Here is a 25,035-nt window from a genome sequence, read left to right as displayed (position 1 = left end):
GCGTGCAAATGACATGATTCTCTACATAGAAAACCCTAAAGATGCCACCAGAAAATCATTAGAGCTAATCAATGAATATAATAAAATTGCAGGATATAAAATTAATACACAGAAATCCATTGCATTCCTATACACTAACAATGAAAATCAGAAAGAGAAAATAAGGAAATAATCCCATTTACCATTGCAACAAAAAGAATAAAATATTTAGGAATAAATTCACCTAAAGAAACAGAAGACTTGATATAAACTATAAAACACTGATGAAAGAAACCAAAGATGACACAAATAGATGGAGATATACACCATGCCTTGGATTGGAAGAATCAATATAGTGAAAATGAGTATACTAACCAAAGCAATCTATAGATTCAACACAATCCCTATCAAAGTACCAACAGTATTTTTCACAGAACTAGAACAAATAATTTCACAATTGTATGAAACACAAAAGACCTCAAATAGCCAAAGCAATCTTGAGAAAGAAGAATGAACTGGAGGAATCAACCTTCCTGACTTCAGACTATACTACAAATCTACGTAATCAAGAAAGTATGGTACTGGCACAAAGACAGAAATATAGATCAACAGAACAAAATAAAAACTCCAGAGATAAATACATGCACCTATGGACACCTTATCTTTGACAAAGGAGACAAAAATATACAATGGAGAAAAGACAGTCTCTTCAACAAGTGGTGCTGGGAAAACTGGTCAACTACATGTAAAACAATGAAACTATTACACTTTCTAACACCATACACAAAAATAAACTCAAAATGGATTAAAGACCTAAATGAAAGACCAGAAACTATAAAACTCTTAGAGGAAAACATAGGCAGAACACTCCCTGACATAAATCACTGCAAGATCCTCTATGACCCACCTCGCAGAGTAATAAAAATAAAAATAAAAATAAATAAATGGAACCTAATTAAACTTTAAAGCTTTTGCACAAGGAAGGAAACTATAAGCAAGGTGAAAAGACAGCCTTCAGAATGGGAGAAAATAACAGCAAACAGAACAACTGACAAAGAAAGTGAAAATGAAAGTGAAGTTGCACAGTTGGGTCCAACTCTTTGCGACTCCACGGACTGTAGTCAACCAGGTTCCTCCATCTATGGGACTTACCAGGCAAAATACTGGAGTGGGTTGCCATTTCCTTCTCCAGGAGATCCTCCCAACCCAGGGACTGAACCCGAGTCTACTGCATTGTAGGCAGACGCTTTACCATCTGAGCCACCAGGGGAATAAATCCCCAAAATATACAAGCACCTCATGCAGCTCAATATCGGAAAAACAAACAACCCAATAAAAAAGTGGGCAAAAGAACTACACAGACATTTCTCCAAAAGAGATTTACAGATGACTAATAAACACATGAAATGATGTTCAACTTCACTCATTATTAGAGAAATGCAAATCAAAACTACAATGAAGCATCATCACATGCCAGTCAGAATCAGTTCAGTTCAGTGCAGTCGCTCGGTCACGTCCAACTCTCTGCGATCCCAAAAACCACAGCACGCCAAGCCTCCCTGTCCATCACCAACTCCCGGAGTTTACCCAAACTCATGCCCATTGAGTCGGTGATGCCATCCAACCATCTCATCTTCTGTTGTCCTTTTCTCCTCCTGCCCTCAATCTTTCCAGCATCAGGGTCTTTTCCGATGAATCAGCTCTTCAAATCAGGTGGTCAAAGTATTGGAGTTTCAGCTTCAAATTCAAACGTTCCAATGAACACCCAGGACTTATCTCCTTTAGGATGGACTGGTTTGATCTCCTTGCAGTCCAAGAGACTCTCAAGAGTCTTCTCCAACACCACAGTTCAAAAGCATCAATTCTTCGGTGCTCAGCTTTCTTTAGAGTCCAACTCTCATATCCATACATGACTACTGGAAAAACCATAACCTTGACCAGACTGACCTTTGTTGACAAAGTAATGTCTCTGCTTTTTAATATGCTATCTAGGTTGGTCATAACTTTCCTTCCAAGGAGTAAGAGTCTTTTAATTTCATGACCATCTGCAGTGATTTTGGAGCCCAAAAAAATAAAGTTTGCCAATTTCCACTGTTTCCCCATCTATTTGCCATGAAGTGATGGGACCAGATGCCATGATCTTAGTTTTCTGAATGATGAGCTTTAAGCCAACTTTTTCACTCTCCTCTTTCACTTTCATCAAGAGGCTCATTAGTTCTTCACTTTCTGCCATAAGGGTGTGTCATCTGCATATCTGAGGTTATTGATATTTCTCCCGGCAATCTTGATTTCAGCTTGTGCTTCTTCCAGCCCAGCATTTCTCATGATGTACTCTGCATAGAAGTTAAATAAGCAGGGTGACAAAACACAGCCTTGACGTACTGCTTTTCCTATTTTGAACCAGTCTGCTGTTCCATGTCCAGTTCTAACTGTTGCTTCCTGACCTGCATACAGCTTGCTTAAGAGGCAGGTCAAGTGGTCAGGTATTCCCATCTCTTTCAGAATTTTCCAGTTTATTGTGATCCACACAGTCAAAGGCTTTGGCATAGTCAATAAAGCAGAAATAGATGTTTTTATGGAATTCTCTTGCTTTTTTTATGATACAGTGGATGTTGGCAATTTGATCTCTGATTCCTCTGCCTTTTCTAAAACCAGCTTGAACATCTGGAAGTTCACGGTTCATGTATTGCTGAAGCCTGGCTTGAGAATTTTGAGCGTTACTTTACTAGCGTGTGAGATGACTGCAATTGTGCAGTAGTTTGAGCATTCTTTGGCATTGCCTTTCTTTGAGATGGGAATGAAAACGGGCCTTTTCCAGTCCTGTGGCCACTGCTGACTTTTCCAAATTTGCTGGCATGTTGAGTGCAGCACTTTCACAGCATCATCTTTTAGGATTTGAAATAGCTCAACTGAAATTCCATCACCTCCACTAGCTTTGTTCGTAGTGAAGCTTCCTAAGGCCCACTTGACTGCACATTCCTGGATGTCTGGCTCTAGGTGAGTGATCACACCATCGTGATTATCTGGGTCCTAAAGATCTTTTTTGTACAGTTCTTCTGTGTCTTCTTGCCACCTCTTCTTAATATCTTCTGCTTCTGTTAGGTCCACACCATTTCTGTCCTTTATTGAGCCCATTTTGCATGAAATGTTCCCTTGGTATCTCTAATTTTCTTGAAGAGATCTCTAGTCTTTCCCATTCTATTGTTTTCCTCTATTTCTTTGCACTGATCACTGAGGAAGGCTTTCTTATCTCTCCTTGCTATTCTTTGGAACTCTGCAGTCAAATGGTATATCTTTCCTTTTCTCCTTTGCTTTTCGTGTCTCTTCTTTTCACAGCTATTTGTAAGGCCTCCTCAGACAGCCATTTTGCTTTTTTGCATTTCTTTTTCTTGGGGATGGTCTTAATCCCTGTCTCCTGAACAATGTCACAAACCTCCGTCCATAGTTCATCAGGTACTCTATCTATCAGATCTAGTCCCTTAAATCTATTTCTCACTTCCACTATATAATCATAAGGGATTTGATTTAGGTCATACCTGAATAGTCCAGTGGTTTTCTCCACTTGTCTTCAATTTAAGTCTGAACTTGGCAATAAAGAGTTCATGATCTGAGCCACAGTCAGAATGGCCATCTTCAAAAAGTCTACAGAAAATAAATGCTGGAGAGGGTGTGGAGAAAGGGAATCTTACACTGTTGGTGAGAATGCAAACTGGTACAGCCACTACAGAGAATAGTGTGGAAAGTGAAAGTTAAAGTCACTCCGTCATATCCGACTCTCTGTGACCCCATGGAATTCTCCAGGCTAGAATACTGGAGTGGGTAGCCTTCCCCTTCTCCAGGAGATCTTCCCAACCCAGGGATCGAACCCAGGTCTCCCGCATTGCAGAAGGATTCTTTACCAAATGAGCCACAAAGGACGTTCAAGAATACTGAGGTGGGTATCCTATCCCTTCTGCAGCAGATCTTCCTCACTCAGGAATCCAACTGGGGTCTCCTGCAGTGAAGGCAGCTTCTTTACCAGCTGAGCTATCAGGGAAGCCCTAAGGGAACACAAACAGCCGGAAGTGCAGGGCGCGGGGTGTGGAGCAACACGCCCCATGTGGCTGCGGCAGAAACCCACAAGGTGAGGAAGGGGTAAGGAAGGCGATGCCAGGGGCCCACGGGACCTGCCCCACCCACGGCGAGGACGGCCGAACACCCACGCTTAGTGCATGAGCGCGCTGTGAGCCAGCATGGAGGTGCAGAGGAACAAAGGGGCAACCCCACCCTTCCCCACTGGGGGCCCTGGCACGTCCACCCGCCCAGGGGCAGAAGGCATTGTAGCCGGTCCAGATTCCCTAAAAAACTGGAAATAGAACTGCCATTGGACCCCGCAATCCCACTGCTGGGCATACACCCAGAGGAAACCAGAATTGAAAAAGACACATGTACCCCAATGTTCACTGCAGTATCATTTACAATAGTTAGGACATGGAAGTAACCTAGATGTCCACTGGCAGATGAATGGAGAAGGAAGCTAATGTATATACACACCATGGAATATTACTCAGCTATAAAAAGGGATGCATTTGAATCAGTCCTAATGAGGTGAATGAAACTGGAGCCTATTATATATAATGAATGAAGTAAATGAGAAAAAGAAAGACAAATACTGTATATTAAAGCATATATACAGAACTTAGAAAAACAGTAGGATCCTACATGCAGGGCAGCACAGGAGACACAGATACAAAGAATAGACTTTCGGACTCAGTGGGAGAGGGAAAGGGTGGCATAATTCGAGAGAATAGCACTGAAACATGTATACTACCATTTGTAAAACAGATGACCAGTGCAAGTTCAATGCATGAAGCAGGGCACTCAAAGCCAGTACTCTGGGACAACCCAGAGGGATAGGGTGCGGAGGGAGCAGAGGGAGGGGGTTTCAGAATGGGGGACACATATAACCTGTGACTGATTCATGTTGGTTGATGTATGGCAAAAATCATCACAATACTGTGAAGTAATTATCCTCCAATTAAAATAAATTAATTTAAAAAAATAAAATATAAGAGCTAGGAACTTCCCTGGTGGTCCAGTGGTTAAGACTGCACTTCTAGAGCAGGGGGTACAGGAACTAAGATCCTAAATGCCATGCGGTATGGCCAAAACTTAATATAAATAAATAAAACATGTAGAGCTAAAACTGACAAAACTGAAAGGAAATATAGACAAATATACAATTAAAGTTGGAGACTTCAATATGCCTTTCTCAATAACTGTCAGAATAGACCAAAAGAAAATCAGTAAAAATAGAGAAGACCTGAACAGTGCTATCAATCAACTTGACCTAATGATATTTATAAAACAGTGTATCTCAAAACAAAAGAAAACATATTCTTCTCAGATATATAGGGAGGAGCTACCAATAAACATTATATTGGGGCCACAAAATTAACCTCAATAAATATAAAAGTACTAAAATCATACAAAGTGCAATGTGAACTCAAGGGAATTAAATTCGAAATCAGTAACAAAAAAATAACTGGAAAGTCTTCAAATATTTGGAAATGAAAGAACACACTTCTAAAGAATCCCAGTGGATTTTTGTTTTACTATTATAAGCCTTATGGTACTCTGTAACTATAAAAATTACTTTAACAAAATCAGGTTCTAAAACAACACAGAAGAGTACTCCAGGTTAGTTCAGTTCAGTCGCTCAGTTGTGTCCGACCCTGCAAGCTCATGGACTGCAGCATGCCAGGCTTCCCTGTCTCCAATCCTGTACAGAAAATTCGAATGTGTGTGTCCCCCACAAAATTCATACTCTGAAAGCCTTACCCCCAGTATGGCTATATTTGGAAATGTGTCTTCTAAGGAAGTAATTAAAGTTAAATGAGTCCACAAGGTGAATCTGTGATCCCACAGGATGAGTGTCCTTATAAGAAGTGATATCAGAAAGCTCACTCCCTCTCTCACACACATGCACCAAGGAAAAGGTGGTGTGAAGTTATAACGAGAAGGCAGCTGTCAAAAGAAGAAAGTTCTCATGAAAACTGAATTTACCAGCACCTAATACTGGACTTCCCAGACTCCAGAACTGTGAGAAAATAAATTTCTGTTGTTTAAAAGGAAAACTGATACATCCTATAGTATTATTAGAAAAGTTTCAAATCAGTGACCTAAGCTATTGCTTTATGAAACTAGAAAAAGACCAAATTAAACCCAAAATAAGGAAACAAAATAGTAGACAACAGCAAAAACCAGTGAAGTAGAAAACAGAAAAGTAGAGAAATTAATGAAACCAAAACCTTGTTCTTTGAAAAACTTCTAGCTAGAGTGATTAAGAGAAAGATATAAATTAACAGCATCAGGAATAAAAGAATAGATACCATTATAGATCCTGCAGACATTAAAAAGATGACAAAAGTGGTTAAGCATGTGCCTGCCAATGCAGGGGACACAAATTTGATCCCTGGTCCAGGAAGATCCCACATGCCTCGGCAACAAGCCCATGAGCCACAACGACTGAGCCCATGCCCTGGGGCCTGTGAGCTGCAACCACTGCACCCAGGCGCTGCAACTACTGAAGTCCATGCACCCGCCTGGAGCCCGTGCTCCACAAGAGAAGCCACTGCAATGAGGAGCCCAAGCACCACATCTAGAGGAGCCCCTGCTCACTGCAACCACAGAAAACTCATAGCAGCAACAAAGACCCAGCACTGCCAGAAAATAAAGAAATAAATAAACCTTAAACAAAATAAAGACAACAAAGTAATATTATGAAAAACTTTGTACCAATAAATTCAACAACTTAGATGGAACAAATATCTTGAAAGACACCAACTGTCAAAGCTCATTCAAGAACAAATATATAATTAAATAGTCCTTTATCTGTTAAAGAAATTGAATTCATAGTTAAAAACATCCTACAGAGAAAACTCCTGGCCCAGATGGCTTCATTGGTGCATTCAATAAAACATTTAAAGAAATAAAACCAATTTACAAACTCTTCGAAAAACAAACAAACAAAAACAAAAAAACACACAGAAGAGGAAAGAACACTTTCCAACTCATTGTATGAGGTCAGCATTACCCTAATACCAAAACCAAAGCCTTTATAAGAAAACTACAGACCAGACACATAAATCCTTAACAAAATATTAACAAATCAAATCCTGCAATTAAAAAAAAACAAACAAAACACCTATATCATGATCAAGAGTTGATTTCTCCCTGCCATGCAAAAATGCTTTGAAATTTGAAAATCAATCAAGATAATTCGTATCAACAGACTAAAACAAAAGATAATCTCAAGAGATGCAGAAAAAACTTTTCATAAAATCCAACATCAAGTCATGATAAAAACTCTCCGCAACCAGGAATAGTAGAGAACTTCCTCAGTCTGATAAACAATAGCTATAGACCAACGTCCTAAAGCTTAGTGGTGAAAACTGAGTGCATTTCCTGTAAGAGATCAGGAACAAAGGAAAAGATGACCACTCTCACCACAGTGATATCTTATTCATGGATTAGTCGACTCAGTATTGTTAGGATGGCAACTTTCCTAGCACTTCCTGGTGGTCCAGTGATTAAGATTCTGTGTTCTCAATGCAAAAGGCACAGATTCAATCCCTGGTCGGGGAACTAAGATCCTGCATGACCCACAGTATGGCCAAAAAAATGGCAATTTTCCCAAATGGATTCATAGATTCATTATCAATCAATAGCCTAGAAAATATTTTTGAAGAAAATGACAAGTCAATTCTAAAATTTATATGGAAACTCAAAGTACCTAGAATACCCTAATGTATTAAAAAAAAAAAGTTGGAAGATTTATGACTACCTGATTTCAAGACTGTGTGATATTGGTGAAAGCTTAAATATTAATACATAGATCAACAGAAGAGAACAGAGAGTCCAGGAAAGACTCACACAAAATTGCCAAATGACTTTTTCACATAAATGCAGAAGTAATTTAATGGGGAAAGAAATCTTTTCAACAAATAGCACTGAAACAATTGGACATCCATAAACAAAAAAAGAATCTCAAATATACCTCACACATTATATAAAAATTAACTCAAAATGGATCATAAACACCTGAATGTAATGTGTAAAACTACAACTTCTAGAAGAAAACAGGAAAGAAGCCTTCATAGCCTTGGATTAAGCAAATGTTCCTTGACACAATAGGAAAGCATAAGCCATAAAAGTAAAACCTGAAGTAGCTCCCCATGGCTAACACTCTTAACAATTCAGGCAAAATATATCATGATAAATGGCACTGTAATTCAAATAATGAAACAAATATGCATGAGTCCACACTCATAAATAAATAAATGAGGGAGAAGAGGCTGTTCTTCTTTACAGAAAAATTGCAATTATTAAATGTAAAAGGAATGACAAATAAAAATCACCTTTAAAACAAACAACACAGTAACTGCTGCAGGTGATCAATAGTGGCTAAAACTAGGGGGGGTTAAGTTTGAGGAGAAATAAGAATAAATGCATAGTTTCAAAGTATCTTGTGCAAAATATGTAGTAATTACAAATGGAATATTGGCAAACAACAGAATAATAAACAAACATTTCACCAAAAAGTATCTACAAATGGCCAATGAATACATGAAAATATGCTTTCTATCATTATTCATTGGGAAAATGCAAGTTAAACCATAAGGAAATACACCCAGTAGAAGAGACAGAATTACAAAGTCTGTTAACTGCTCACAAGGATGTGGACCAACTGTAAATCTCATACATTCCTGTTGGGAATATAAAATGGTACAGCTACTCTGGAAAACAATTTAGCAGGTTCATATAAAGTTAAACATAGACTCATTGTAAGACCCAGCAAAGTCACTCACAGTCATTTCCCCAAGAAAAACAAAAACTTATTTCTATCAAAGAACTGTATGTGAAGGTTTACAGTAGCTTTAATTGTAACAAGTAAAAATGATAAAGAACCAAAATGTCCATCTTTGATGAACAGATAAACTGTGGTACACCTATGCAATAGAATACTACTCAGCAATGAAGAAGAACAAACATGAATTAGCCTCAAAAGCATTACACAAAGTGAAAGATACTAGATGCACACAATACTATAAATCAACTATACTTCAATAAAAATTCAAAAAGATACCAGATGCAAAAGGTTCCATACATACTATATAACATCTATACATAACACTGTGTGTGCTAAGTCACTTCAGTCATGTCAACTCTTTGTGACCCCATAGACTGTAGCCCACCAGGCTCATTGTCTCTATGGGATTTTCCAGGTAAGAATACTGGAATGGATTGCCATTTTTTTCTCCAATGTACAACACTGTAGAAAACACAAGATTATAAGAAAAAAATTGAGATCAGTGGTTCCCAAAGGCTAAGAATGAAGGACTGCAAAGGGGAATGAAGGAACTTTCAGAGTGAGAGAAATGCTCCATATATTGACTGTAGTAGGAGTTACACAAATATATACACTTCTCAAAACTCACTGAAAAAATTTTATTGTATTGAAATCCTACTTCAGACTTCCCTAGTGGTCCAGTGGTTAAGAATCCACCTGTCAGTGTGGGGGACATGGGTTTGATCCCTGGTCTGGGAAGATTCCACAAGCCATGAAGCAACTAAGCCTTTGTACCATAACTACTGAGCCCATGCTCTAGAGCCTGCCAACCTCAACTACTGAAGCTCAAGTGCCTGGAGCCTGTGCTCCACAACAAAAGAGAAGTCACCACAATGAGAAGCCCTCATGCCTCAACAAAAAGAAAGTCCGAGAGCAGCAAAGAAGACCCAGCACAGCCAAAGATTTAAAAAATTAAAGATAAATTTTTAGTTAAAAAAAGAAAATTACATCTCAATAAACCTCAACATTTAAAAAGAATCTATGTAACTCTCCACATTAACAGAATAAGGGAGGGAATTCCCTGGCAGTCCAGTGGTTAAGATTCTGCACTTCCACTGCAGGGAGAAAGAGTCTGATCCCTGGTCAGGGAAATAAGATTCTGCATGCTGTGCAGACCAGCTACAAAAACAACAACAAAAATAAAAAACAGAATAAAGGAGAAAAACCATATGATCATCTTAACAGAGATTTTTAAAGAGCTGCTGCTGCTGCTGCTGCTGCTGCTGCTAAGTAACTTCAGTCGTGTCCAACTCTGTGCGACCCCATAGACGGCAGCCCACCAGGCTCCCGTCCCTGGGATTCTCTAGGCAAGAACACTGGAGTGGGTTGCCATTTCCTTCTCCAGTGCATGAAAGTGAAAAGTGAAAGTGAAGTCGCTCAGTCGTGTCCAACTTTTAGCGACCCCATGGACTGTAGCCTATCAGGCTCCTCCGTCCATGGGATTTTTCCAGGCAAGAGTACTGGAGTGGGGTGCCATTGCCTTCTCCGTTTTAAAGAGCATTTAACACAATTCAATATGGGATAAAATGCTCAGAAAACCAGGAAAAATTTTCTGTAATCTGATATAATAATATATCCATAAAAAGCTTATCACTATCATTACACATAAATAGGAATACTGAACACCTTCACCCAAGTTCAGAAACAAGACATGGATATCTACTATTACAGCTTCTAATTTGCACAGCAATGGAGGTCTATTACTTGTAACAAGAAAAATAAATCAGAAGTGTTCACTTTAAAACTGTTTGTTATGCTAAATAAAGAGGTCTTTACTCATTTGTCTGTATATGTTATATTTCACAATAAAAATATATTTCAAAAAAACTTGAAGGAGGCCTAATTCTTTTACATTTTTTTTAGGAGGCCTAATTCTATGACCTACCAGTTCCACCCAACAAATATTAGGCACCAATGTTTACCAAAAGATTTCTAGTACAATGTTCACAGCAGCACCAATCAGAGTAGCCTACAACTGGAAACTATTCAAACACTCATTTAGAGTTGAATGAATAGGGGGCTTCCCTCATGGTACAGTGGATAGGACTCCACCTGCCAATGCCGGGGACACAGGTTGGATCCCTGGTCTGGGAAGATTCTATGTCCGGTGGACAACTAAGCCTGCACACCTAGAGTCTGTGCTTCGCCACACGAGAAGCCACCACAATGAGAAGCCCCCTCTGACAAAAACTAGAGAAAGCCTGAACACCCGCAAAGATGCAGTGCAACCATAAAGAAAGAAAGAAAAAAAATTTTTTGAAGAGTTGAATGAATAAAGAAAACGTAGAATATTCTAACAATGGAATACTATACAGCAATGAAAATGCAAGCACAAGCAACAATGTGGACCAATTTCATTTAAACATAATGTTGAGTGGAAAAGGCAGTCAAAAAACATACATTCATAAGATTCCATTCATATAATGTACAAAACAGGGGAACTAATCTATGCTGCTTGAAGCAAAGATAATGTTACCCATGCGTGAGGTGTCAGTGACAACTGAAAGGAAGGACTTCTGGGTACTGGTAATACACTATTTCTTGATTTGGTTGCTGGTTATATGGGTGTATTCAACCTTTGAAAGTTCAGTGAACTTGGGTATCTTGAAATATTTGCAGTTTTCGGCCTATTATAGTTCAATAAAGAGGGGGGCTTTTTAATTAGAAGAAAAGAAAAGAAAGCCTACCCATTGGAATAAAGAGTCCACCATCCTCTGTCTCTTCCTCAGCTTGGTGAGCTAGAGTCCTGAGTGGCTTTTCTTGAGGAGAGGCACAGACATCTGACTGAGATGATTTCCTAGGTGGGGCTGCAGGTTTTGCAGAGTGGCTGTCTGATGGCAAAGAAGGCATCTCCCCTCCAGAATGCATTTGAGATTTTCCTGAAAGAATCACAAATACTGCTCAACATTTTGTCCATTCTCAATTATACTCTGTCGTAGAAATCAGCATCTTGTTATAAAGTCCTTTGTAGTTAGATTACTTCAATAATGATGCATTTACTACACAGGCATTCCTCTCTCTTAAAGACAGTGTCCTAAGAAAAATACTGAAATCAAAGCTCAGGTGCTATTTACTCACCCTTAATGTCAGGCAACTGAACTAAGTAATTGCTAAGATCTTTCTAGTTCTAATATATTTTTTGAGCTATGCATTCTTTCCCTATGAAAAAAATCATATTCATAATTGTAGGACAGGGACTGTGCTCCTGATGACAAAGCGACATTTTATATAGATGATCATTAATACCACATTTAATTAACTATAAATGATACATGTATCAACTATATATATCTAATATATATCAATGATTATATATCAACTATAAATGATACATATATAAAAAATGTCCTAAACTTTCTGACTCTGTAAATCAATCATACAGAGCATTAGAGTAAAAATCACCATAATACTGTAAACACGTGGTTACACAGTTCATTATGTAACTTTTTCCTTTCCTCACCTCAGCTCTTTTTGGTCTTTTTGGTCAAGCCTCACAGCTTGCGGGATCTTAGCTTCCCAATCAGCAATGAACTCGGAGACCTGGCAGTGACAGCACGGAGTTCTAACCGCCGAGCAGTCAGAGAATTCCCTCCTCAAGTCAACTCTTAATAAGTGCTACCTTTCTGCCCTTTCTCCATGAGGGACATTAAAAAGACAAAGAAACATTCATGCAATAGCGAAAGCAAACATTAAAATCTGGTTTCATAGGGAAAAGAATATATCCAGGACTGTGTGTGCACAGATCTGTAGAATACACACAAGGCGCTGTTGAACAGTGATTGCTTCTGAGAAGACAACTTGGAAAATACGAGGACGAAGTGAGAGGGTGCCTAACTCCTCCCTGTGCACTTTCTGGATTTAGGAACTTTTTCCCACGTTGTGTGTACTACACAGTCAAAAAAAAATTTTTTTCAAAAAAAGATCAAGTTATTTGTTATTAATACTGAACTCCATTCAAAATAGATAGTACTTGTTTAGACTGCTATGCCATCAACATTGGCAGCTTCAACTGACATAAACAAGATTTTAAATGGGAGGACACTTCCCTCCAACAAAGAAAAAAAAAAGCCTTTACTTTCAACTAAAGCATGACTCAATCCTTAATTCTATTTACTGTTAATCTTATTTCCTTTACTTCTGGAGTCGTGATTACTTCACAGTGTCAAAAAGGTTAAAAACTATGGCTTTAACAGGGACTGTACAAGGAGTTGAATCCTAAATCCAACAAATCAAAAGCTCCCCTCAGGCGAACGTCTCGTAAGAGGGAGGAACTTCAATGAGTAACACAGTAGAGCTTTCTCATTAATCAGCAATCTTTAATAATTTATAGAATTAATGTCTAACATTTAAAAACTGAACTGACACAAATGATTTTTTAAAACAAACATACCAGAACCTTTACATCTAACCAAAATACAAAAGTTCAGTTTGGTAGATAGAGCTTCCAATACTACTTTTTCCACCTCAAACATCTGGAATGACTCCAAAACTGCCCTGACAGTTTATCAGTTGCAACATACTCTACATAGAGAAAAAGTCCCTTTTCTCTGCAATACTTTTCTCCCTGATCCCATCACAGTGCTTCTCAATTTAACTCCCTTCTCACAGAACTCCTCAGGACCCCACTCTTTCTTTCCTCTCTCAATGTGCTAGATACCGAAGACCTTAGAAAGAGAAGTCAAGAAGGGTAAGAGACACAGAAGGAAAAGCCTTATTACAGAGCATGGCTGTAGCTCATTTACCACCAGCCTAGAAACTTCAAATTAATATGAAAATAATTAGCCGAAACTGTAAAAACCAACAAATTATAAGTTGAAATCTGCCTAAGTTAATCAATTTTGAAGGCAAAGAAAGGGGAAAAAAGACAAAGGAAAAATTAAATCAATTTTAAAAGAACAATTAAAATTCTAGAGAATAAACACCATTACTGAGAAAGGTCTAATCACTAGCACTTGCAGTCTAGAAACAGTTTTACAATATGTATCAATTGTAACACAATGCTGATACTTACAAATAGCCTAGATGTTTTTCTGCTTTTTTTTTATTTTGATAATCAAAAAACCAAAATGTTAAATAAAGCAAAACAACAAAAAGATATGCACTAAATTGTAACAGTAATTACTTTGAGTAGTAAACTTATGGGTGATTATTTTCTTCTTTCAATTTTCCAATATTTTCCAAACTGTATATACATATATGAATTTACAATATCTCTTTTTCTTCTTGCTTTTCATGTGACATGTCTATTTGGCAAAAAAAAAGTTACTTGGGGGGAGAAAGGAGTCAGGAGTCCTAACGTACTTCTTTTATTGGCATTACCTGTATACATGGCTAATTGATATATTATATGGTGGGAGAATCAACTTTCATTTACCAAGCTTAATGTAGTAGTAGTGGTAGTAAAAGTCACTCAGTCGTGTCCGACCCTTTGGGACCCCATGGACTGTAGCCCCCCAGGCTCCTCAGTCCATGGAATTCTCCAGGCAAGAATACTGGAGTGGGTAGCCATTCCCTTCTCCAAGGATATTCCTGATCCAGGGATTGAACCCAGGTCTCCCGCACTGCAGGCAGATTCTTTACCATTTGAGCTGCTAGGGAATTCCGACCCAGCTTAATGAGGAGTAGTACTAACAGTATTACAGATAAACTCTAAACAATGTTTACTTTACCTACACTTGAACATTTATAAACTTACCATTAAAGACAACTCTAGAGATCTCCCTGGTGGGTCCAGTGGTTAAGAATCTGCCTTGCAATGCAGGAGATGCAGGCCTGATCCCTCGTAGGGGAACTAAGATTTCCACAGGCCACAGAGCAACTGAGCCTGTGTGCCACAGCTACTGAGACCTCACGACAAAGTTGCAGAGTCCATGCACCGCAACGATATAGCCCGCATAATGCAAAAACTGTCCCACACGCCATAACTAAGACCCAACACAGCCAAACAAATAAATAAATACTAAAAGAAAATGTGACAAAATCTTAACAACTGTCAATTCGGGGTCATGAGTACTCAGCAGCTGGCCATGTTGTTATACTAAAAAGTAAAAACTCTACCCTCCACTCTTCAACAGGTCAGACTTTAAACTCCTGCTTAATTTTACATTCCTCCTCTAGTGCTTTAATCCCACATCTTCCTCCATCTCTTCCAGCCTTCAGGTCACAAATACAACCAAGCCAAGGAAAATATTCAACAGTTTTGCTGCCCTCTCTAGCTACTTCCAATTCCACTCCACTGCATACATTATCACTGGGACTTTCGTCCTTCCCTCATTAATGCCATCATTCAATTTCCTTTTCCCAAAACTTCTAAATCTACTCTTAAAAATCATCAACCCTCAAATGAGGTATTTTCTTAGACTTCCCTCGTGGCTGAGTGGTAAAGAATTGGCCTGCCAATGCAGCAGACTCAGGTTCATAAAATATTTTTTAAATGTAGCATTTTCTCATGCATCATTATATCTCCTTTGTCACTAAATTTTAAACGAAGTATCTGTTTTTAAACTCTCTACCCTCCTTGACTTTCACTATTGATACTTCTCCAGATTTCCCTTCTCTGTCATCTTCTTCCATGTTCCTTTCTATGAAGAACAACAATGAAAACTTCTCTAATCATACCTCTTATCAAACTTTAATCTCAGTTTTCCATTTTTCCTTGATGGCCCCAAAGTCATCTCACACTCCACATATTTAAAGCTAAACTCATTGAACCTTTCAAATACCTTTCTCAGGAAAGCATGCTTCACCATTCCCCAACCCAGATATCTTAAATGGTATCAGTCTCTGAGAAATATTAATTCTTCCTCTGTAATGTCTCTGTGCTTCCCTGGTAAAGAAACCCCTGCCAATGCAAAAGATGCAGGTTTGCTCCCTAGGCCAGGAAGATCCCCTGGAGAAGAAAATGGCAACCCACTCCAGTGTTCCTGCCTGGGAAATCCCATGGACAAAGCAGCCTGGCAGGCTATAGCCCATAGGGTCGCTAAGAGTTGAACACAACTTAGCAATTAAGTCACAACATCTCTAAGATACACCTTTCTTCTCTATCTTTACTGCCAACATCCTACAGCAATACTTTATAAGGTCTCAATGGCATAACAGCATGGCTATGTGTAGTAATCTGGATCTATCATTTCTATCTGAAACCCTGCTTTCCTTCCTCACAAACACAGCACTTTCATGTATTTGTAGAAAATGCTATTCTACTTCCACTCCTTCACCCCAACCTATCAAATCTTCTCAATCCACTAAATGCCAACTTTAAAAATCCGAATTACTTGTACCACACTAGCACTTAATCACATATTGTCTTAAGCTGTTCCAAAGGAATTAATGTGCTCGTGTCTTGTCTTCCCAACTAGACTAAAAGAGCTTTCTGAGATCAGAACCATGCCTTCTGCTTCTTGTATTTACTAACTGGATATAACCTTCAGGAAAAGTTCAAAGCATGAAAAGCAAAGCCTTCTGGGACTTCCCTGGTGGTCCTTTGGTTAAGAATCCACTCGCCAATGCAGGGGACATGGGTTTGACCCTTGGTCCAGGAAAATCCCACATGCCACAGGGTAACTAAGCCCCTGTGGCACAACTACTAAAGCCCATTCACCTAGAGCCCATGTTCCGCAACAAGAGAAGCCAAAGCAATGAGAAGTTTTTGCACCACAACAAAGAGTAGCCCCCTCTCACTGCAAATAGAGAAAGCCTGCTCACAGAAACAAAGACCCAGTGCAGTCAAAAATTAAAAAAAAAAAAAAAAAAGCCATTCACAATCCAAATACAATCTACCACTCAAGTGATCACCCATACCTCTTTTGCTTCTGCCTCTGCCAGACTCTTCATGGCCTAAGACACTCCATGCCATCACTCTATCAAACCACACTCATCCTTCAAGTCCTAAGGGTTATGGCATTTCTGAAGAGACTATCCAAATGACAGAGTCAGTAATCTCTCAAGGTCCACTCCATAAATAGCCATCAAATCACAAAAGGACATACACAGTTCATCCCTCCAGAAATGAGGGATGAAAAGTGAAGAGAAATGAAAAGTCAAGAGAAAGGAAAGAAAAGAATAAGGAAGATGATCAAGGAAATGGGAGGGGAAAAGAAAGCTTCTACCCATTTATAATCATACCGTTCAGTGTTGACACTTACAAGCACCACAGCTCCAATTCCAAACCCAACCAGCATCCCCTTTCTGAAATGCTATTTTGTAAAGGCACTGCAGGGAGTGCAATGACAAGTGCAAAGGCAATGACAAGCTTGAACTGACAAAGAAAATCTGAAGATTTTCCATATCTTACCTCCTCCTTCCTTGACTTCTTCACCAGGCTCTTCTGAAAAAGGCTCCTTAGCGATAGGATGATCGCCTCTGTCTTCTTGAGTAACTGACCCAGGTCTGAGTGTAATTTTCTTCCCTCTCTTTGAGCTAGTGGCCTGAAGTTTTCCTTTACCAATGTGGGTATTTACAGGCTGAGAAGACTCCAAGGAAGGTAGGGTGATTTCCTGAGAGATGGCCACATCCACAGCTTCCAGAACTGCAACATTTGTGTTGTCGGTGAGCATCCTAGAGCTCAAAGATGGGTCCTCCATACCAAGCTGAATTCCTGCATCTTGCACGTCAAGGTCAGCTGCTCTGCCATGACTTGGACTCCAGGACAGGGACACTGACCCCAGGTCTTTACCTTGGTCAGATTCTGGTTTAACAGCTGACTGAAGGTCTAAGTCATCTTCCTCCTGGCTCCCCTGATGTTGTGGGGACTCTGTCAACGTAGTTCTTCTCTTCTTACAGGGCAACATTTTCCAAGTCCCACTTTTGTTCCATCCTGAAAGGATAAAGGCGAGCTCTTATCACCTTCTTATTAATTAAAGGTAATAACATCTCCTCAAACATATTTTCACTTATTCATGTTCAATCATGAACACTGTATATTACACCAAATGCACAATCTCCCACTAGGTGGACAGTGAGAGACAGGTTAGAAAAGCAGAATTCAAATCCTAACTCTCTTATTGGTTAGTGTGTTATCCTGCCTGAGTGACCTCTCCAAAGTTCGGTTTCCTCAACTGTAAAAAATAATAATTTTTCTAAACTTATGGAGTTGTTATAAGGATTAAATAGCAAGCAATTAATAAGTGTTAGTTATCATTATTACCATCAGGGAGGGAGAACAGCATGATGCTGAGAGTACACTGTGGAGTCAAACTACCAGCATTTGCTTCCCAAGTAGGCTTCTCTCTAGTCTTGTGACTTTGTATGAATTATTTAACTTGAATCTGTTTGTTTGCTATACAGTGAAATAAAAGTTGCATCTATGAAATTAGACTAATTTATTAAATCAGTAAATGTTTGCAATTGTTGCTTACATACACAGGTATTTCCATTAACAGAAACAATCCAAAAAAAAGTGTGGATATGTACAATGGTGAAACTATACTAACAGAAATTCTGTACTGAAAACAAAAGTTGCATCTACAAAATTAGTAATATACTTTTTTTTATCAAAAACTAACTGCTTTCTATGAAAATTCTGGACTCTTGGCTTCAATTCAAATTATCACATTTTAATGGAAACACTATCCTAAAGTGGAGGTATCTTCTCATTTGTTCTTAGAAACTATTTGCAAACCTCTTTTTTCGTACTTACCACTTTTACCATTACTTCTTGTCTCTCTCCCATCACCCTCCCCACAATGTGCTTTTTGAGGGAAAAGATTCTTTCAAGAAATTCTACTAATACTCAGCAATATCTGCCCTATTGCAGACACTCAATAAATGTTCCCCGAATGAATGTGTGAACTTTCTATTCTGTGCATATTCTATGCAGGCTTGACCAAGAACATTATATGGAAACTAACTGCACCTTTCTACCCAAAAAACCTTTATTCTCAGGTTTTTGAGTTAGGTCCAAGAATAGAATACACTGCCTTGTGATTGATACAGTGAGTTCTTCATCACTAATAATCTTCAAGTAAGGCCTGAACACCCATCTACCAGACACCAGGTGAAAAGCTGGACTAGAGGATGGCAACATAAAGTACTTTCTAAGAGTCTGAACTATAAAGTTAGTTTTAAACCACTTTAATTCCCCAGCACAGGCCAAACCAACTTTTGTCCGTAACTTGATAATTAAACTTCAATAAACAAGTAAGGATTCCTCTGAAAAGGAAAAGCTGAGAGAGAATTAGGGTAGTGGCATTAGTTCAGGCAAGCCTTACATTTCAGATAAATAACTGAGGTCAAAAAAAAGGTGGGGTGGTGAGGGGGAATGAAAAAAAGAAATACAGCTACTATTCAAAGTCAGTAGCACACAGGGATCAGCTCAGAAACAACAAATACAACAGAGGTTCTGCCCAATCTCTGGGAACTGCAATCAAACCAACAGCATGAATGAAGGCAAATCCGGTGGCAAACGTGGAGCGGACCCCTCCTGGAAAAAGATTTCACAAAGGGGTCCTAACTGCTCTTTTCAACTCGACGCGGAACGCTGGCCCAAGTCTCCACTCCCAGATGACACCTTCACTTCCCTACCTCTACCAAGCAATCCTCACCAGCCCTAGACCAAACCGCCTCAGCCTGGACATCCTTCGTCCGAACGTACAGTTCCAAGCTGCCTGTTCCCGCCCCACCGCACTCGACCCAGTACCCTCACCAGCCAGCCGGATCCCGCGGAAACTCAGCTTCGGTATCACCGGAAGTCAGTCAACCGCAGCGACTGACGTGCTCGCCCCGAGGTCGCGATACGCCGCGTCAGGGAGTTAAAGAGCATGCGCTAATCTCAGACGCCATTCTATTTTAGGGCACAATGAAGCCAAAAGGATAGTACTTCCGTTGTGGGCAAAAAAGTTTAAAGGCAATACCTGTCTCTCTCTGTCCACGGAGCAATCCTACTCAAAACAAAACTGGGTATTAAGGTTCAGTGGTTTAAGTTGACAGTCCTTCTCGCCGCAAAACACCTGGAATAGGGGACCCAAGAAAATGGAGAATTCATGAAATTTCAGAAAGAATTCTTGGGTTACAAATAGTACAGTTTCCTGAATAAAGCAAAAAGTAAGGAATTTCAGAAAAACATCTACTTCTGCTTCATTGATGATACCAAAGCCTTTGACTGTCTGGATCACAACAAACTGGAAAATTATTAAAGAGATGGGGAATACCCGACCACCTTACCTGTCTCCTAACAAACCTGTATGCAGGTCAAGAAGCAACAGTTAGAACCAAACAAGGAACAACAGACTGATTCACAATTGGGAAAGCAGTACATCAAGGCTGTATATTGTTACCCTGCTTATTTAACTTATATGCAGAGTATGTCACGCTAAATGCCAGACTGAATGAAGCACAAGCTACAATCAAGATTGCCAGGTGAAATATCAATAACCTCAGATATGCAGATGACACTATCCTAACGGCAGAAAGGGAAGAGGTACTAAAGAGCCAAAAAGCTTTTTTCTTTTCTTTTCTTTTCTTTTTTTTTTTTGGAGGTTGGAATTGCCTTTATTGGGGCAAGCCTGGCAGGCCTGCTGTGGATAAGGAGCTTCTTGATAAAAGTGGAATAGGAGAGTGAAAAAACTGACTCAAAACTCAACGTTCAAGAAATTAAAATCAAGGCATCCAGTCCCATCACTTCATGGGAAACAGATGGGAAAAAATGGAAACAGTGACAGAATTTTTCTTGGGCTCCAAAATTACTGTGGGCGGTGACTACAGTTATGAAATTAAAAGACTCTTGCTCCTTGGAAGAAAAGATATGACAAACCTAGACAGTATATTAAAAAGCAGAGACATTACTTTGCTGACAAAGATCCATATAGTCAAAGCTATGGCTTTTCCAGTAGCCATGTATGGATGTGAGAGTTCAAACATAAAGAAGGATAAGCGCTGAAGTATTGATGCTTTTGAATGGTGGCATTGGAGAAGACTCTTGAGAGTCCCTTGGACTACAAGGAGATCAAACCAGTCAGTCCTAAAAGAAATCAATCCTGAATATTCATCGGAAGGACTGATTATTAACCTGATGCTCCAGTACTTTGGCCACCTGATGGGAAAAGCCGACTCATTGGAAAAGACCCTGATGCTACGAAAGATTTGCGAGCATGAGGAGAAGGGGGCGACAGAGGATAAGATGGTTGGATGGCATCATTGACTCAATGGATATGAGTTTGAGCAAACTCTGGGAGATAATGAAGGACAGGGAAGCCAGAATGCTGTGGTCTGTGGGGTCGCAAAGAGTCGGACACAACTAATTGAACAACAATAAGTCTTTAATTCAACCCACAGTAATTATTAATATCTGTATAACACTCTGCTTATAAAATGCTTTCACTTATCACAGGTGATTATTTTCAATCATCACAATAAATTCCATGAGACAATGGCTATTATTATATCTCCTGGTTTAAACAAGACAAAATTTTGGCTCAGCTGTGTAGGTGATTTCACAAAGATGCACAACTATCAGATGGAATCAGATATCCTGACTCTAGGTTCTAATGTATTAATCCGGTTTCCAGGAAGGTGCCTGGAACACAGACAAAGGCCAATAAATTCAATACATGTGTTTTGAATGAATAACTCCTAAAACCATGTTCTTTCCTCTTTTCTAGAAGTACAGAATGTCAAAGCTGGAAAAATACATTCATGTCTCTCTTATTACTGGTGAACCACCAACAAATACTTACAAATTTGAATAATTTACTTGACCTGATCCTGTCTGTAAACAGAATTGAAGCGAGATGAAAGTATCCACAGCCAAAAATGGCGAACTTGATGTAATCATGGAGATAACCACCAATAGTGACTCTAACCGAGAATCATCCTAACTCTTTCAAATTCCAAAGAAGTCTCTAGAAGCTTCCAGTTTAGTTTCTGTCCTGTAGATCCGTTGGTTTGCTCTCTCTCCTGTGCGCTTTCTTTCGCCTAAGCAGTTCTCAGCACCTGAAACTTCCAACAATGATTAACTTTGGCACTCTTCATTAGTCTTTTTTAAAAAGCAGCTTCAGTTTACACATCACAGAATCCATCCATTTTACTTATACAATTCAACTATTTTCAGTTAATTTTCAACGTTGTGCAACCATCACCAGGTTTGGTCTTTAATCACAGCTTTTAAAGTTTAAAAACATTTCAATAATAACATTTAGTGGTCTCAGAAATGCATAACAATAATGCAATTGATATTTCAAATGCAGGAAATACAGAATTTTATTTTTGCAAAATCCTGCTTTCCCCTCGCCCAGAACATTCTGCTGCTATATTAAGCCTGGGGAATCCGAATTACAAGATCTAGAGGATCTCATATGATAAAGTACGTACACTTCTCCTTCATCAAGCCTTGAGGATTTCACCTTATAGACCCACAAGCCCTAAATAGGTGGGGTCTCATTCTCTCGAAATCTTGGCGATGGAAGGGATGCCCTCCCAGGGATCTTCCGGAAAAGGGCGGAGCTTGCCTTCCGGAACTTTTCGGACAGAGGCGGAGTCTTTTGCCTAAGGCCGTTCGGAGGAAGGAGGGGCCTACCTCCTTCATCTGGAGGATGAAGGTCCTCCTGGCGTCAGGACCAGTCTGGCTGCACCTGCATCCTTTGCTCAGCGCAACTCTGGAACATCTTAAGAGGCGACCGCAGCTGTCAACCAGGGACCAGACCGTCGCAGGAGGCATCCACCAGATACCTTGCCCTTCCCTAACCTAATGCTCTGCAGCGGCGGCCTCGGTACCCACTGGAGGCCCCAGACTTGTCTGACCATTGCAAAAGCATTTATAGCAATAGCCTCTGATTACATGGCTGAGATCACCAACATCCGACCTAGCTTTGGTAAGTAGAAATCTGGCAAACTAAGCCTGGGGTGGGTGAAACCGTTGCCAAGCCAAGGGAGCTCAGCGGCTGGGCAGAGCGTGCAGCCCAGATCAAGACTGGCCTCCAAGTGCCAGTCCCTCTAGAATCGGGCCTACGGCGGTGATATCGCGGACAATGGACAGCGTCCGAACCTGAGCCATGGGCTACAGGACCTGAGCAGGCCGGAGTCACACCAAGGGTGGGGACGTCCAGGATGCGAAAACCTTGGATGGTGCACTGTCAGTGCCGCTGGAGGTGGGAAACAGAGAGCCTGCGAAGGACGTGAGTCCCTCCTTCGGGGGGAGGAGAGGTGAGGTAGGCCGAGCCCTCCCCCTTGGGGCACGCAGGGCGGTGCCCCTTCCTCCCCCTCCCACTCCTCAGGGCTGCGGGGGAGGGAGGTGGCAAGGGGGATGGGGCATCAAGATGGCAGCTTGGAGACCGTGGGCTGTGTGGCAGGCAGCCAGGGGAGGCGGCGGCCTCTGGGGAAAGAAGGGTGCGGGGGTGGAGAGCAAAAAGGAAGCCACTCCTGAGGCCGGTCAGCTGGATGCTGGCGCTGGGAGGAAACGTGAGCCCTGCCGTGTCTGTTCTGCATCGTAATGGTGGGGTCCGTCCGATGCTACCAAATGGCGCTTGGCGCTGCTGGGCTGGGGGATGACGTGATGTCTATTTCTGGGCCTCCTGGCAGCGCCTAGGCTCTTCTTCTCAGGCCTTTGTTCCCCGTTTACCTGGGCTGGCTTTTCAAAAAGGGGGACTCACCCGCGCTGGTGCTGGCGGGGGCCCGATCCGGGCCGGAGGGGGAGGGGCGCAAGAGGCCGAGCCCGGGGGAGGCCGCTTTGTGTACCCGAGAAAGCATTACGTCATCTCGAGCGGCTGGTCCCAGACCCAACGCTACAGGCTCCACGATCAGTTACACTCCCTGGAGCAGAGAGTGGGGTGGAAAATAGGGAAGCAGATGGGAAAGAAAAACTCACAAGGAAATTTTTCCTCTGGGGGATTCCTCCAAAATGTGTTAAGGTAGCAAACTTCCTGTGCTGTGTTTTCCTAGTTCCCAAAGAGAAAAGAATTGCCCTGCTTCTGTCTCAGTCCTATCCCAGTTTGGATGGGAGAAGCGGGTGAGAGAGGGTTCTTTCATTTCCCTTAAGAGATTCTATGTCTCAGACAATCCAGAAGGTCTGAGCATCCAGACTCCAGTGTTTAGGGTGGGGCCACAATCCAACTAGGAAATGGCTTTTCTTTTTCCTTAGAGAATGCTCTAAAACATGCCTGGCAGAAGAATACAAAAAACAGGAATTTTTGTTTTTATCAGAAATAGAGAACTTCCTATGTGTCATGACCAGGGCAGATGAAATTATATTACCCTTTCTGTGATTTGGAGCTTGCACTGACAGTATAAGTCAGCATTAGCCTAGGTATACTCCAAGCTTGTTTTTTTTTTTTTTTAGCTTGTTTTGACCTAAACAACTAAGTTATTTTTACTCAGACTCATCAAGTGAGGTCTCCTATTGCCCATCAATAGGTTTTGAAGGCCAAATAGAATTTTACATTTATCCCTGTTATATGTAATCCTATTGACCTCATCCTGTTTTCAATCTGTGGAAGCTGGAATTTTAAAAAAATTTTATTGAGGTATAGTTGACTTAGTGTTTTGTTAGTTTCTTATGTGCAGCAAATTAAATGAAATATATATATACATATATATATATAATTTTTCATTATGGTTTCTTGTTCTTCTTCATCTGTCACCAAGTCATGTCCTACTCTTTGTGATCCCATGGACTGCAGCACGCCAAGCTTCCCTGTCCTATCTCCTGGAGTCTGCTCAAATTCATGTACATTAAGCCAGTGATGGCATCTAACCATCTCATCCTCTGCCTCCCTTTTCTTCTTTTGCCTTCCAACTTTCCCAGCATCAGGGTCTTTTCCAATGAGTGGGCTCTTCACATTAGGTGGCCAAAATATTGGAGCTTCAGCTTTATAATCAGTCCTTCCAATGAATATTCAGGGTTGATTTCTTTCAGGATTGACTGGTTTGATCTTGTAGTCCAAGGGACCCTCAGGAGTCTTCTCCAGCACCAAACCTTGAGAGCATCAATTCTTCAGTGCTCAGCCTTCTCTATGGTCTCTCACATCTGTACCTGATTACCAAAAACACCGTAGCTTTGACCACGCAGACCTTTGTCAGCCACGTAATGTCTCTGTTTTTTAATGTGCTGTCCAGGTTTGTCGTTAACTTTCCTTCCGGGGAGCAAGCAGCTTTAATTTCATGGCTCAGTCAATGTGTGCAGTGATTTTGGAGCCCAAGAAAAGAAACTCTGTCACTGTCTCCACTTTTTCCCCATC

The 25,035-nt window shown here is 40.4% G+C and overlaps 1 protein-coding gene and 1 long non-coding RNA gene across 10 annotated transcripts in view; one reads left to right on the top strand and one right to left on the bottom strand.

Moving 5' to 3' along the window:
- LOC136144509 (GON-4-like protein) overlaps nucleotides 1–23,469 on the bottom strand; it is a 90,347-nt gene extending 66,878 nt beyond the window's left edge. Inside the window, exons 1-5 of one of the 9 annotated variants that reach the window (XM_065902429.1) lie at nucleotides 23,452–23,469; nucleotides 21,541–21,802; nucleotides 19,720–19,815; nucleotides 17,163–17,684; nucleotides 11,557–11,748 (exon numbers count right to left, since the gene is read on the bottom strand). In XM_065902429.1, the coding sequence (XP_065758501.1) occupies nucleotides 11,557–11,748; nucleotides 17,163–17,658 (688 nt within the window). In that variant the 5' untranslated portion in view covers nucleotides 17,659–17,684; nucleotides 19,720–19,815; nucleotides 21,541–21,802; nucleotides 23,452–23,469. Of the gene's footprint in view, nucleotides 1–11,556; nucleotides 11,749–17,162; nucleotides 17,685–18,506; nucleotides 18,750–19,390; nucleotides 19,411–19,511; nucleotides 19,567–19,719; nucleotides 19,816–21,540; nucleotides 22,282–22,379; nucleotides 22,470–23,451 lie in introns of those variants that run through there. The other 8 variants (XM_065902422.1, XM_065902416.1, XM_065902464.1 and 5 more) reach the window with 8 other exon arrangements.
- Nucleotides 22,542–25,035, top strand: part of LOC136144603 (uncharacterized) — a 35,282-nt gene continuing 32,788 nt past the window's right edge. The window contains exon 1 of the long non-coding RNA XR_010658610.1: nucleotides 22,542–22,674. This is a non-coding gene — a long non-coding RNA (uncharacterized lncRNA). The remainder of the gene's footprint in view (nucleotides 22,675–25,035) is intronic.

Source organism: Muntiacus reevesi, chromosome 1 (genome assembly GCF_963930625.1).
Source record: "Muntiacus reevesi chromosome 1, mMunRee1.1, whole genome shotgun sequence".
Lineage (NCBI taxonomy): Eukaryota > Metazoa > Chordata > Mammalia > Artiodactyla > Cervidae > Muntiacus > Muntiacus reevesi.
This window is presented reverse-complemented; position numbering and strand designations above follow the sequence as displayed.